The following is a 14317-nucleotide window of genomic DNA, read 5'->3' as shown; positions in this document are numbered from 1 at the left end:
GTCCTTTGCACATGTTGTGCTTTGAGAAGCCTGAGTCTGTGCTGCGCTCTTCCCTTGTTTAATTTTTATGAAATCGAGGTTAAGGTGTTACTAATATTTGGCATCTGCTATGCCTAATGAAGATGGAGTGGTAAAGGGAACAGCAGGTTTTTGTGCTTCATGTTCTGGAAAAAACTAGGGAATGAGGAGGTACTTGTGACCAGAGCTTTAGTGCAGTGATTTGTAAGGGCAAACTAATGGTTTGTATATGCATGTGTGTTCTCTTTTCCCTTTCCTCTGGGTTTACAGGCATTTATATTTGAATTTGAACGAACTTGCTTGCTTTAAGAAATTCTTGAGATTATTGGAGTTATAAAATTACTGTGGGGAATTCTTAGTGTCTAGAGACACAAACTCATAATTAGTATGGAGAAGGAAAGGAAAAAGAGTCATGCCCTGGGTTATGGACCTGAATCTCTCCGAGATTTGTTGACTATTTTATAAATAAAAAGAAACAGATAACCACATACCTAAGATCTCCTCTTGCTCATTTTCTGTGATCCATTGTTTTTCACTTTACCGTAATCTTCATCTGTAGAGTGGGTACCACTGCTTGTATTTATTAATTTTTACACAACACTTCGCAGTTATTAGTAATAATATATGTCACTTGGAGAGTGGCAAAGAAAATATTTCCTTTAAAAATGTTACTGCTGGGGCTCCTGGCTGGCTCAGTCAGCAGAGCATGGGACTCCTGATCTCAGGGTCATGTTGGGCATAGAGCTTACTTAGAAAGAAAGAAAAAAAAAAGTCACTGCTAACTGTAAATGATTCACATATGCCTTGATTAGAATGTGGGTAGGGATTATTAAACACTTCACTTAACTGTTTTCATTGAGTGACATTGCAATCTACATGTCAAGTGTTACGATGAGAACTGGTCTACTGTATTTAAAACAAAGGAAGTAAAGTTTTCAAAGATTATTAGAGAAGAGAAGAACATTGGAAGCATGGATACCAAATACACTGCATAGGTATTCCGTAAAGCCATATTAAATTTAGCTTGCTGAGGAGCTGCTTCGTGATGCACTTTGTCCTGGAACTGGATGGCACAGAGAAGAAGCATGCAGCCCAGAAGGGGAGATAGGGTCTATTTTAAATAGATGTTTCCATTAGGATTTTGCAGAGGGCCAGTGGGCTTATTTGTGTGTTTCTGTATCATTTATGGGGAAATTATATGTTGCCTTTGACTTCAAAGTTCTCAAGTTCAGGTGCAGTTGTCATCCTTATGGTTGTGATTCATTTGTTTTTCTTCTCCAGCCTACTGTGATTAGGTAGTCTGCCTCTGGAATGACAGGGTTCTTTCTGTTTATTTCTCTGACATGTGGACGGTGGTTTCATCTACCTCCATCTGAGAACAGGAAAACTGGAAGTGGTAATTAGGTACCAGTATCTTTTAATGTGTCCTACTTCTAAAAATTACGCTCCCCCAAATTTTATTTTTAGAGAGTAGGGAGGGGCAGAGGGAGAGGAATAGACAGAATCTTAAGTGGGCTCCACACCCAGCACAGAGCCCGATGTGGGGCTGGATCTCATGACCCTGAGATCGTGACCTGAGCTGAAATCAAGAGTCAGACGCTTAACCGACTGAGCCACCCATGTGGGCCCCAGCCCCCAAGTTTAAAAAAAAATTTTTTTCTAGATCATTTGTTTAGATTTTCGTTGTGAACTTGATGTCTCTGGGGTGTCTTGTGTCTTGAGAATCTTTTAAGTCTTTATTTTTTCTTTGCAGTTCAAAGCTGTATTCTAAATCTGTAGATTTTAAACTGGATGTCTGACTAGTTCCTTGACAATGAGGGTCACCTTCCATAGAAGCAGAGTGTAGTTGGATATATACAACCTTCTGATTTAAAAAAAAAAAGACGAGATGATAGGTATTGGAAATTAAATAAAAGTAAATAATTTATTTTTATTATGAAATTTTCCAACTGTACAATTAATCTCTGTCACTTAAAACTTTGCAATTATCAGGACTTTGCCACACATTTCTTTGTTTCCTCTCTGAAATATTTTAGGGCAAATCCCAGACATCATTTAACAACTACATAAATCAGTTGGCCCCTCTTAAAAATAAGGACATTTACATAAATAGCCATAATGTCATTATTAATTTCTACAACCAGTTTGGGGCTCGAACTTAACCCTGAGATCGAGTCACATGCTCTGACTGAGCCAGCAGCCACCCCTAAAATTAAGCTTTTGATTTACCTTTCATGAGTTATTGAAGACTAATTAAATGTAACATACTGTTAATTTATGTACATGGATTTGTACATTTTTAGTTAAAAGTAAATGCACAGTTGCCATAAAATAGCAAAGCAGTGAAGCTTATTAAAGAGCTATTTATGTTTAATTGATAATCTTCTAAATATTTTGAGGTGCTTAACTGGAATATGAACTTAAATTTTCTGTTTGACTGTTTTTTTGGTCTCAAAATGGCATCATTTTCCCATATTTCCCTTCGCTTTTCTCTCACTATTTTTTTCTGCAACTGGGTCATCTCTGACTATTGGACTTTCTAAGTCTGCTTTATAAAACATTTTGTTGGGGGGCGCCTGGGTGGCTCAGTCGTTAAGCGTCTGCCTTTGGCTCAGGTCATGATTCCAGGTCCTGGGATCGAGCCCCCCATCGGGCTCCCTGCTCCGCGGGAGGCCTGCTTCTCCCTCTCCCACTCCCCTGCTTGTGTTCCCTCTCTCGCTGTCTCTCTCTCTCTCTGTCAAATAAATAAATAAAATCTTTAAAAAAAAAAAAAACATTTTGTTGGGCATGGAGTGGGGCTTAGATTTCCTATATATCTTTCTGATATACTTTTTCTAAAATTATTTGAAAAAATTATTTTGTGACTTATGACTTAATTTTTCTTTTGAATTTTTTACTTTATTATTTGGGAATCTGGTAGCAGAATAATGCATCTGAGAAGAGCAAAGTTATGATGATTTTCCCATTTAAAAAAAATTTACTTAGATCTTGCCAGTGTTAGTTTTATTTATAACATGGAAGCTTTAAATGAAAACACTTTAGGGGAAAAAGATCTCTTCTGGGCTAGTGTGATTTATAGCCTGTTAGGTGGTAATGACCATGCTTGCTGTTTAACCTTATTCTTCCCTGTTTAAATTTTTTGACTATGTAAAACTTTACATGCTACCTAAGAAAATAATAACACATGCTACCTTTTATCCCTTAGATAATGAGTCTTTAAGTGTTCAGTATATTGGACAATACACAGTTATTTTGAAAAGGCCATTTTTATTTTATTTTTTTATTTCTATTTTTTTAAAGATTTTATTTATTTATTTGAGAGAGAGAGGGAACACAAGCAGGGGGAGTGGGAGAGGGAGAAGCAGGCTTCCTGCTGAGCAGGGAGCCCGATGCGGGGCTCGATCCCAGGACCCTGGGATCATGACCTTAGCCGAAGGCAGACATTTAACGACTGAGCCACCGCGCCCCTGAAAAGACCATTTTTAAATAAGTGATACCTCCATCACTCAGGTTATTGGCAGCTATAGCCAACTAATTTAGTTGTAAAACTGCGAACAGCTAAAAAGAAAAAAGTTTTATTTATTGGAGAATGTCTTTTTTAGAATGTATTTTTTTAATTAATGAACTTCGGTTACCTGATTTTTATAACCTACCACGGATAACATTTTATTTTTAAAGATTTTATTTATTTATTAGAGAGCAGGGAGAGGGGCAGAGGGAGAGAATCCCCAAGCAGACTCCGCACTGAGTGTGGAGTCCCATGCAGGGCTCGACCTCACAACCCATGAGATCATGACCTGAGCTGAAACCCAAGAGTTGGATTCTTAACCAACTGAGCCCCCCACAGATAACATTTTAAAGGATGGTAGACCAGTGACAGCTCTCAAATCTAGCTTAAAAAAAACTAGGGGCGCCTAGGTGGCTCAGTTGGTTGGGCGACTGCCTTCGGCTAAGGTCATGATCTCCAGGGTCCTGGGATCGAGCCCCGCATCGGGCTCCCTGCTTGGCGGGAAGCCTGCTTCTCCCTCGCCCACTCCCCCTGCTTGTGCTCCCTCTCTTGCTGTCTCTGTCAATTAAATAAATAAATAAAATCTTTAAAAACAAAACAAACAAACAAATAGGGGGGTGCCTGGCTGTCTCAGTCAACGGAGCATGGGACTCTTGATCTTGGGGTCATGAGTTCGAGCCCCATGTTAGGTGTAGAGATTATTTTAAAAATAATAATAATAAAAAACAACAACAACTAGGAAAAGAACCTGCCAGTGCCTTCAGCATACAGTATGGGAAGTTTTATTTCAGAAAATAAGTGTAGGCCTTGTTAGTTCCTCATGGCATCATTGTATTTTGTGGTTCTGTACAGCTACCATTATTCATAATAACACTAAGAAAGGTGGTTTTTTTGGAGGGAGAGTCTCAAGAATGTAGAAGAAAACAATTTTTTAGATATTAAAAATTGTTGCTTAAGTCAATTTTAGTCCTGTGGAAACTAGTCAGTTTTGTATATTTTTTACATTAAAAATATTGAATTCCTGTTGTGTCCGATGCTGGGCCAGGTACCTTTCTTTGCTGGTGTTTCATCTTCAGCATCTGTGGGAATGAGGTGGTAATCCTTCCTCAGTCCCCTCCCCCCTCCTTTTTAGAGATTGGGAAACAAGCTGAGAGTTACGTGATTTACAAGGTGACTCCTTTTAAATCACCAGTTTTCCAGCTGCTTGTATTATATCGCCACTTGGTTTATCCATTTATACTTTACATGTTTTTGTGTTCAAAGCCAAACTTAGCATCTTCCATAAAAAACTTGTTCCTTCTGTCCTGTGTTCCTCTTTGCTGTTAATAGTATCACCTTCCCTGTCTGACAAGGCTAAAACTATACTTAGATCTCAGACTGGGTTTCAGGCCATGCCTGTCTTGCAGCTTCATTCATGTGTTCATTTAATGTGGTATTAATTGAGTGCCTACTATGTGCCAGGTACTCTTCTAGGCTCCAGGAACGCAGCAGTGAACAAACCTGACGATCCTTGCCCTTAGGAAGCTTGCACTGTAGTAGCAGGAGGCAAGTGATAAAGTAAAATACATAGTGTATTAGTTGGTGACAATGTAGCAGTATGTGGTTGTAAGTGGAAGTAGGCTGGTCCCAGAAGGCTTCACTGAGAGACATTGGAGCACGTGTGCTCTGTTTGCATTTAGAAATTAGGATATTGGCTTAGAAATCTAGTTTTTTGATCTCTCATGAAAATGAGGTATTCTAGCAACACTGGAGCTGGAGTTTTCTACTAGCTGTGCTGTATCTAGTCAGTTGCAAAGCCTGTGAAGTCTCTAATCTCTCCCATCATTCCCATGGCTGTTACCTTAGTTGAGGCCTTGAACATTTCGTTTCGTTTCGTTTCTTTTTTTTAAGATTTTATTTATTTTTCAGCGTGCGCGCGTGCGAGAGAGAGAGAGAGAGAGAGAGCGCACAAGCAGGAGGAGTGGCAGGTAGAGGGAGAAGCAGGCTCCCAACTGAGCGGGGAGCCTGATGCAGGACTCAATCCCAGGACCCAGGGATCATGACCCAAGCTGAAGGCAGGCGCTTAACCTACTGAACCACCCAGGCGTCCTTTGGCCTTGAACATTTCTTTTCTGCTCTTTTGCTTTAACTGTTCAGTCACACCTTCAGCTGGTTGTATACACCATGGCTCAGTTATATTTGTGTAAAGCCCAGTTGTATATGCTGTGCCTAGAAATAACCAACTAGCTCTGTTCACCAGATAAAATCCATGCTTTGGGGCAGTTGGTAATCTGGTCTTGGCCTACTTTCTAACACTCCCTGTGGTCCACTCATCAAAATAAAAATGTAGTGGTCTTCATTTTGTGGACATATCCCATGCTTTTCTGGTTTTGTTGTAAATGCCTCTCCCACCTCCACATATCCAAATCCTATGCTGGTTTTTTTTGTTTTTTGTTTTTTTTTTTTTTTTAAGATTTTATTTGAGAGAGAGAACAAGCATGAGCAGAGAGAGGGGGAAGCAGACTCCCCACTGAGCAGGTAGCCGGATGCGGGGCTCGATCCCAGGAATCTGAGATCATGACCTGAGCCAAAGGTAGACACTTAACCAACTGAGCCACCCAGGCGCCCCTCCCCTGCTGTTCTTAAGCACAGACTGAAAGAAATCTATTCCTACTCTAAACCCTAGTAGCAAACTGTTTTTGCATTTACTTTTTAATGTACAGATGTCATGTTCCCTTGCTCAACTTTAAGCTTCTTAGAGGCGGGCATTTAAGAGTAGTGTTTGTTTGCCTTATGGCTCTTGTGTGGGGGAGGTTTGTAGAATATTTAGTAAACCAACTATTAATAAAGACTGTGATCTTTCGTGGATTTAATAGATGCTAAAACTATATTCTCTGTAGCTCAGCTTAATATTAATAGATTTCTGTCACTTCATGTGGAAAGCTTAAAATATTTTGTGGGGGGATATAGGTAATAAAATTGCTTGAGTTTAGGAGATATGACACCTGTATATTGTTTTGTTGATTGCTCTTGACATTGTATTATTGACACCCAGATTGAGATAAATGATAAAAATATGCTCTTACTTATTTTATCACTAGTAGAAGGCTTTTTCCTTCCCTCTTACTGCTTTGCATCCTTTTCCCCATGCTTATTTTCTTGGTAGCTTTTATTTCTGCTGTTTTCATTATTTTTTGTCTTTTGTGTAACAGTCTTCCCCTCTCCTAATATAAAGAATACAAACCTTTCAAAACCTTATTTATTTATTTATTTATTTATTTATTTATTTATTTATTTATTTATTTTTTAAAGATTTTATTTATTTGACAGAGAGACAGCGAGAGAGGGAACACAAGCAGGGGGAGTGGGAGAGGGGAGAAGCAGGCTTCCTGCCAAGCAGGGAGCCTGATACGGGGCTTGATCCCAGGACCCTGGGATCCTGACCTGAGCCGAAGGCAGACGCTTAACGACTGAGCCACCCAGGTGCCCCAAAACCTTTTTTTTTTTTTTTATAATTTAAACTTTCCTCTCACTCAGGAGCCTCTGTTATTGTACATGACCATTTTTCTTTACAGATGTACTTTTGTTTAAATTACAATTATTGGGGCACCTGGCTGGCTCAGTCGGTAGAGTGTGCAACTCTTTTTTTTTTTTTTTAAAGATATTTTTTATTTATTTATTTGACAGAGAGAGAGCACAAGTAGGCAGACCGGCAGGCAGAGGGAAAGGGAAAAGCAGGCTCTCCGCTGAGCAGGGAGCCTGACGCAGGGCTCGATCCCAGGACCCCGGGATCACGACTTGAGCCAAAGGCAGCTGCCCAACCAACTGAGCCACCCAGGTGCCCCAGAGTGTGCAATTCTTGATCTTGGGGTGATGAGTTATGTTGGGTGTATTATTTTGCCCAGAGGCTATTTTGCCCAGAGGCTATTTGTTATAGATATACAAAAGCCATGCTCATCTTCTTTCAGGGTGGTTGGATTTTTCTTAGTTATCCTTTTGAATCCAATTTGACTCATTTAGAATGTCACTTGTTGATTTGCTGTCTTGGCAGAGTATTCTTCTCTTTCAGTAAAAGTCTTTGTTCTCTTACATACTGAATCACTTGCTATTTTTTTTCTTCCTCAGACTAAGTATTGGACCTCAGGAAAAAAATGTTGGATCATTTTATAAGTTTTTATTTTTTTTTTTAAATTTTATTCATTTGTTTGAGAGAGTGTACGAGTCGGGGGAAAGTACAGAGGCAGAGGGAGAAGCAGAGGGGCACCTGGGTGGCTCCAGTTAAGTGTCTGCCTTCGGCTCAGGTCATGATCCCAGGGTCCTGGGATCGAGCCCAGCATTGGGCTCCCTGCTCAGTGGGGAGTCTGCTCTCTGCTCCTCTTCCCCTCTCCCGCTCGTGCTCTCCCTCAAATAAATAAATAAATCTTTAAAAAAAAACAAAACAAAACAGCTGTGGGGCGCCTGGGTGGCTCGCTCAGTTGGGTGTCTGACTCTTGGTTTCAGCTCAGGTCATGATCTCATGGGTTGTGCGGTCGAGCCTTGTGTGGGGCTCCACACTCAGTGGGGAGTCTGCTTGAGTTTCTCTCCCTCTGCCCCTCCCCACATGCATGTGCGCTCTCTCTCTCTAAATAAACCTATAAAAAAGAGAGCTATAGCAGTTTAGTTCTGCACTGTTAATGCTTGTTGAATGCTAAAGTTCCAGTAACTGACTACATTCTTAATTTTTTTTTTTTTTTTTTTAGAACTTTTCCTATGGAAAATTTCAAACGTAAAAGAACAATGTGATGTGATGACCCCCCCCCCCCACCAGGCACCCATCATTCAGATTCAGTAATTCCCACCTCAAAGCTTACACCATTTCTTCTATACCTCTCTTTTAACCCCTCCCACACTGGTTTATTTTGAGGCAAATTCTAGACATCATATAGTTTAATTAGTAAATATTTCAATGTATGTCTCTAAAGCAGAAGGATTCCTTATAAACGTAATCCCAAAAGTATTATTTTTGTGATATTTTGCACATTAATGGGTTTATAGACATGCCACGTTTTTATCAAGAATACCAGGTAGTAAATAAAGGTTGGCAAGTTTCTTCAACGTTTGTAGTATGATTCATCTCAAGGAGAGTTGGAAACAGACTGGTTTGAACGTATATAGAGAGAGCCACGCGAATTGCTTCTACCTTCTGCACAGAAGTGCATTCCTCACGCCCAGTCCCTTACTTCCATGGACACAGCTCAGGGAGGCCACCCTTCATTTATTTTATAAGCTCATTATCAGTAAATTTAGGAAACAATGCTGTCTGATTCCTAGGTCTTTGACCTGTTAACGTCAATCCTGTGGCACAGGCTTTTAGCCCTTGGCTCCCTTTCTGGAAAATTCCAGAACTATATAAAAATCATTTCTAAAATCCCGATAGACACGTTTTGCCAAGAATGTCAGTTATCTCTTGACAGTTTGGCATTAACCTTTAAATATTAGATTGTGTAATCATAATGCCACTCAGGGAAAATAAGGTGGTGGGTGGCTGGCATTTTAAAAATGAAATGAACTTGGGCTCTTGGGAATGTTAATCATTATTCTACTGAAAATGCTGATAGTCCTTAATAGTGAAATGCTAAAAAGGTAAAAAGCAGTATTTTGGGAATAACTTAGATCACAGGTGAGTAAAATGTGGTTTTATGAGTTTATTTAACATATGTTTACCAGAACAGTATCTGAAGGATATTTTCTGTGTCCAAGCTTTGAAACTGAGAAAGTAATCAAGACACCTTCTAGTGAGTTCCCGCCAGTCTACTAGCCTGACCAGCACGTCTCAGAAATAGATCATTATTTTTGTCATTGTAACCTGCCTTCTCATTTGCCTTCCTTCCTCATTTGCCCTTGACTTTGCAGCAGAGAGGAGAAAGAAACTCGTGGCCTCTACCATAAATACACATGGTAACAACAGTCAAGTAATTTTATATTTTTTGTGGGCAAGTCATTCATTCGTGGTGATGAAATGGCTTATTTTTAATGCAGTGTTTTTCTTTCAACTAAACTTAAATTCTTTTTTTCCATCTGATTTAGTTGTCTGTACCATTCTAAGGCAGCATAAATTTAGCACAGCTTCTTCATTTTACCAACTTGGTAGGAGTTTTAAAGGTTTCATTCAGTTTACTTTTAGTTTTTCATATGAAACGGGCTATAAGAACTCTTTAATTTACAGTATAATGTGTAATTGAAGACAGACCCAGTGTATCTGACAGGAGGGTTGTACCAGGGATCGTGGGAAAGGGGAGGTTTGGAGCATTGACTTCTAATCTCATTTGAACATGACTGTTGGGAAAGGAGAATTTTCTTTGGAAAGTAGATAAAAGCATGGACTAACTCTCAGATCACAAAATGGAAGAAACCCAGATTTATTGCATCCATGTAAAGGATAGAAATATCTTCAGTTTTCTGGAAAAGATATCCATGTGGATAACTCATAATTTTAAATGATTGATTAAGAGTAATTGCTATCCATCAATGCTATTCATAGCGAATTAGTTCTCACTAATGGGGAATGCTGCTTCTACAGAATTTTAGATTATAAAATGAGTTTATGACTTCTTTTTATTAAACTCTTTGAATCCTCTACCTTACACTCTCTTTTCATTATCCTTGTGAATTTATTTGGTTTTGTCTAATGACTGGGGTGTGTTTACCTGTATTACTTTATTCAGTTGCCTGCTTCTGGATACCTCAAGTTGAGCAGAAACGTACATTGGAGGAGCTCTGGGTGCGGAGAGGGCACCAGAAAACACTAGCAGACGTAGTGGCAGCCTGTTGTATAAAATGGCTTATAACCCATTTAATCAGTTCCTTTTGATAAATACTTAATTTTCATTTTTAAATTTCACCGATTCCAGTAAACATATTTGCACATTTCAGATACACTTTGTCTTTTTTGTTAAACAAGAGCATGTATGTGAAAAGTCCACAAATCTTTGTGCTCCGTGATTAAATGGAACAGTAAATGTTTAATCAGCACCTAGAAGTCCCCCTCCAACTGCTTCGCAATGATCACAGTCCCCACTAGGGTAACTCCTATCCTAATTTCTAACACCATTGATTCCTTTAGCCTGTTTGAAATGTGTATAGATGGAATCATATCATGTGTGCTCTTTGGTACCTGGTTTCTTTCACTACAATAGCTGGGAGACTCATACACCTAAGTGTTGCAATTCAGTTTTTATTGCTGTGCAATATTCTGTAGGGTGACAACCATAGTTTATCCTTTTCATTGGTGATGAGCCTTTGGGTTGTAACCTAAGTTTTGGATATTATAAATAGTGCTATGAGCATTCTTAAACCTGTGTTTTGGTGATCATAGCTATGCCTGTCTAGTGGGAGGAGTGCTCTTGGGCATCGGGTATGCATGTGTGTAGCTTTCCACATCAGCACTTTTCCAAAGTGGTTGAAACTGTATCACACTCCCACCAGCAGTGGCTGGTTATCTTTTTTAAAAATAACTTCATAAAAGTGAAATTTGAATAAAAGAATAAATTTATTTTGAGTTTTGGAACACAGTGCTAAATTTATCCTCAGGAATAGGAATTTATACTCCACTGAACATTAGGTTTTCATCAGCTCTTTCATCTTTATCAATTTTTAGTGAACAATGTCTTATTTTTAAACTAATGAGTTAAACTTCAGCTTAATTTTGTTCATTTCGTTTTGTTGGCTCTTCTGGTCTTTTCTTTGTCAAGGTGTTTCTAATTTTTCTTTTTTCTTTCTTTTTTTCCAAGGAGGGGAGGAGCAGAGCAGGGAGAGAAAAGGGGTGGCGGGGGAGAGATTCTTAAGCAGGCTCCCTGCCCAGTGGGGAGCCCGACTTGGGGCTCCATCTCACAACCCTGAGTTCATGACCCGAGCTGAAATCAAGAGTCAGACACTTAACTGACTGAGCCACCCAGGTGCCCCTTTAATTTTTCTTACTGCTTTGTAATAACCTTTTATGTTTTAATTCACATTCTTTGGTCATATGCTATAATTTTATTCTTCTTAGTTTGTTTTAATTTTGTCTTTTACAATATAAAAGTGTTAAATGTGTGTGTGTGCTTGTATCTGCTCATCTTTTCCTCTCTGGTTTCTGGCTTTGGTATCACTCTTAGGAAAGGCTTTTCACCCCAGGATTATTTTTTAAAGTCTGTTTTCTTCAAGGGCTTTATTATTTATATTTAATTTTGTTCATTGTAACTAGATTTAACTTCTAACTCAAGGTGCTTTTTTTTGTTTTTTGTTTTAAAGCAAATTTTAACCTGTTGTACTTTTATTTATTTCATTAGCATTAGCTTTGGAATATTTTGCTGGGTGTGAGAGGGTGACCGGTCAAGAAGAATTTAGTATACCATGCATGTATGTGTCATTTGACCAAGTGAAAAAATGAAGCCTATTTTCCAGCATGGATACTATTTGAGTCCTTTCATTGTGTGTGCTATTAAAACAGTTTTCATTTAGAAAAGAATGAGATCAGATTAGCATAGACTAAATTGTCTTTTTTTTTAATTTTTTTATTGTTATGTTAATCCCCATACATTACATCATTAGTTTTAGATATAGTGTTCCATGATTCATTGTTTGTGCATAACACCCAGTGCTCCATGCAGAACGTGCCCTCCTTAATACCCATCACCAGGCTAACCCATCCCCCCACCCCCCAGCATAGACTAAATTGTCTTAATTAAATATCTCTAGTGGAGATTGTTCAAGGCTTTTTCTCTTTTTTTTTTTTTTTTAAGATTTTACTTATTCATTTGAGACACAGAGAGAGAACATGAGCAGGGGGAGAGGCAGAGGGAGAAGCAGGCTCCCTGCTCAGCCTGGAGCCTGATGGTGGGGCTCAGTCCCAGGACCCTGGGATCACGACCTGAGCCGAAGGCAGATGCTCAACCATCTGAGTCACCCAGGTGTCCCTGTTCAAGGCTTTTGAGTAAGGACTTTGCCAAAAGTACACCCAGCCCCTCTGTTCTGTGGCCTGTAAGACAGAGGATAGGAGAGCCAAATATGTAATTTCATATCTTTAAAAATATTATTTTTCTCTATGTAAGAGAACATCTTAAAATTTCTTTGGCTTCTTTGTTTTTGGTGTAATAGTACTTGTAGTTAAAATGAGATTTGCACTGCTGATGGAGAAAGGTGAGACCAGTTTATCATATCTGGTTGTTTGGGGTTTTCTTGTCTAATTTCATTGTGAGATTTGATGGCCCCCCAAAGCCCAGCACCTAAAATTCCCGGGTTATTTGTTTAGACCACAAAGAAGAAATCTAAAACAGGTACATATTAGACCAGTAGCCCTCTTCTCTACTGATATGCGTTGGTTTGGCTTTTAGAGTTGAATCTTAGTAGTTAAACATGTAAGAGTCTCAGGGACGGATAAGTTTCTGAGGAAGAGAACACACAAGTGTTACTTCTGTGATTAGAGCACCAGAACATGCCAGAAACTAGAGGCCAGTCTAAGTAGGGAGAGAGGTTTGGAAGGGAGGGAAAGAGAGGTGAAAATAAAGACTACAGACAAGATTGATTGATTGATTGGTTTTGCTGCTCTTTTGCATTTAACGGTACCTGTAGCAAGGTGGTATCACTAATTATTTGATTATTCTCTAAGCCAGGGGGAAAACACGTGGGGACTTGGCTTAAGTAAATCCATAATTTTAGGAGCATAGTATTTCTAATTTAGGAGAATCAGTATTTTGCTAAGTTTTTGAATTTGACTAAAGGGAATAATGGAGTTTATGTTAAAGGTTCACTAGGGGTAGATTGGGGAGGAGAGACTACAGAGGGGAGAAAAAACAGTGCCTATTTTTGATTTACAAAATGCAGTTTACGTGTTTTACATACTTAACCCATTTAATCCTCACAGAAATCCTATGAAGTGGTGTTTCCTGATGGACAAAGATAACAAAGGCTTGGGGAGTGAGCTTACATTATTATGTTGTGTAGGCTCACAAACCCAATACATCTTGCTGCTTGCTAAGTCCTAGGATTTGAACACCAGTCTCTGATTCTAAAGCTCATTCACATTCTTTTCATAAGAGTGTATATTCCCTTCTAAATGACCAGAATGACTATGTATATTTCATATTTTATCAGTTTCATATCAAATGTTGGTAACACTTTACATAGCATATCTTGGGGATATCATCTTTAGTTCTTCCAGGTAATATAGAGCCTGTGTACTTTCCTTTACCTTCCACCTTAGCATTGAGAGTAAGCATGAGGTTACGATCCTGGGAGGACTCAATGAATTTGTAGTGAAGTTTTATGGACCACAAGGAAGTAAGTACACGTTCATATGCGTTCTTCTTTTTCAGTTTCTTTTTTTCTCTACTCATTAATAGGTAATGAGAATATCAGTGGAGGTATGTGTAGTAATTGAACAGTAAATTTAATGGAACTCTAGAACCAGTAAGGAAATCTTGCTCTTACCATAATTACTTCATATGCTTTTCTCTTTTATCTCTGTGTGACAGTATTAAACACAAATTGTGAGTACTGTTTTTTTCTTTTTTGTTTTATTAATGAGTGGCAACATGGATGGTTTTGGGGAAATTTTTTTTGTTTTTGGTAGGGGGTGGGTCAACGGGGCAGATTGAAATAGGAGGCTGTTACTTACCAACTAATTGAGTAGTGTTTAATACTTAAAAAAATCAGTTAAACATAGGGGAGAAATGAATCTTTGCTTATTTTCGAACTCTACATCTTTTAAAGGAAAGTACTTTAATCTGAACATAGAATACCTACTGATTATGAGGTCCCTGACTCTGAAGGAATTAATTTGCAAGGTTTTCAAAA

At 38.7% G+C, this 14317-nt stretch overlaps 1 protein-coding gene across 5 annotated transcripts in view; it reads left to right on the top strand.

Annotated features, from left to right (window-relative positions):
- The window catches only part of UBE2H (ubiquitin conjugating enzyme E2 H), a 105784-nt gene that overhangs the window by 48231 nt on the left and 43236 nt on the right, over nucleotides 1–14317 (top strand). For 3 of the 5 annotated variants that reach the window (XM_036101280.2, XM_036101277.2, XM_036101278.2), the window contains exon 2: nucleotides 13725–13801. The exons of the other annotated variants lie outside the window; for them this stretch is intronic. In XM_036101280.2, the coding sequence (XP_035957173.1) occupies nucleotides 13725–13801 (77 nt within the window). The remainder of the gene's footprint in view (nucleotides 1–13724; nucleotides 13802–14317) is intronic. 5 annotated transcript variants of the gene reach the window in all.

This window comes from Halichoerus grypus, chromosome 12, assembly GCF_964656455.1.
Source record: "Halichoerus grypus chromosome 12, mHalGry1.hap1.1, whole genome shotgun sequence".
NCBI lineage: Eukaryota > Metazoa > Chordata > Mammalia > Carnivora > Phocidae > Halichoerus > Halichoerus grypus.
This window is presented reverse-complemented; position numbering and strand designations above follow the sequence as displayed.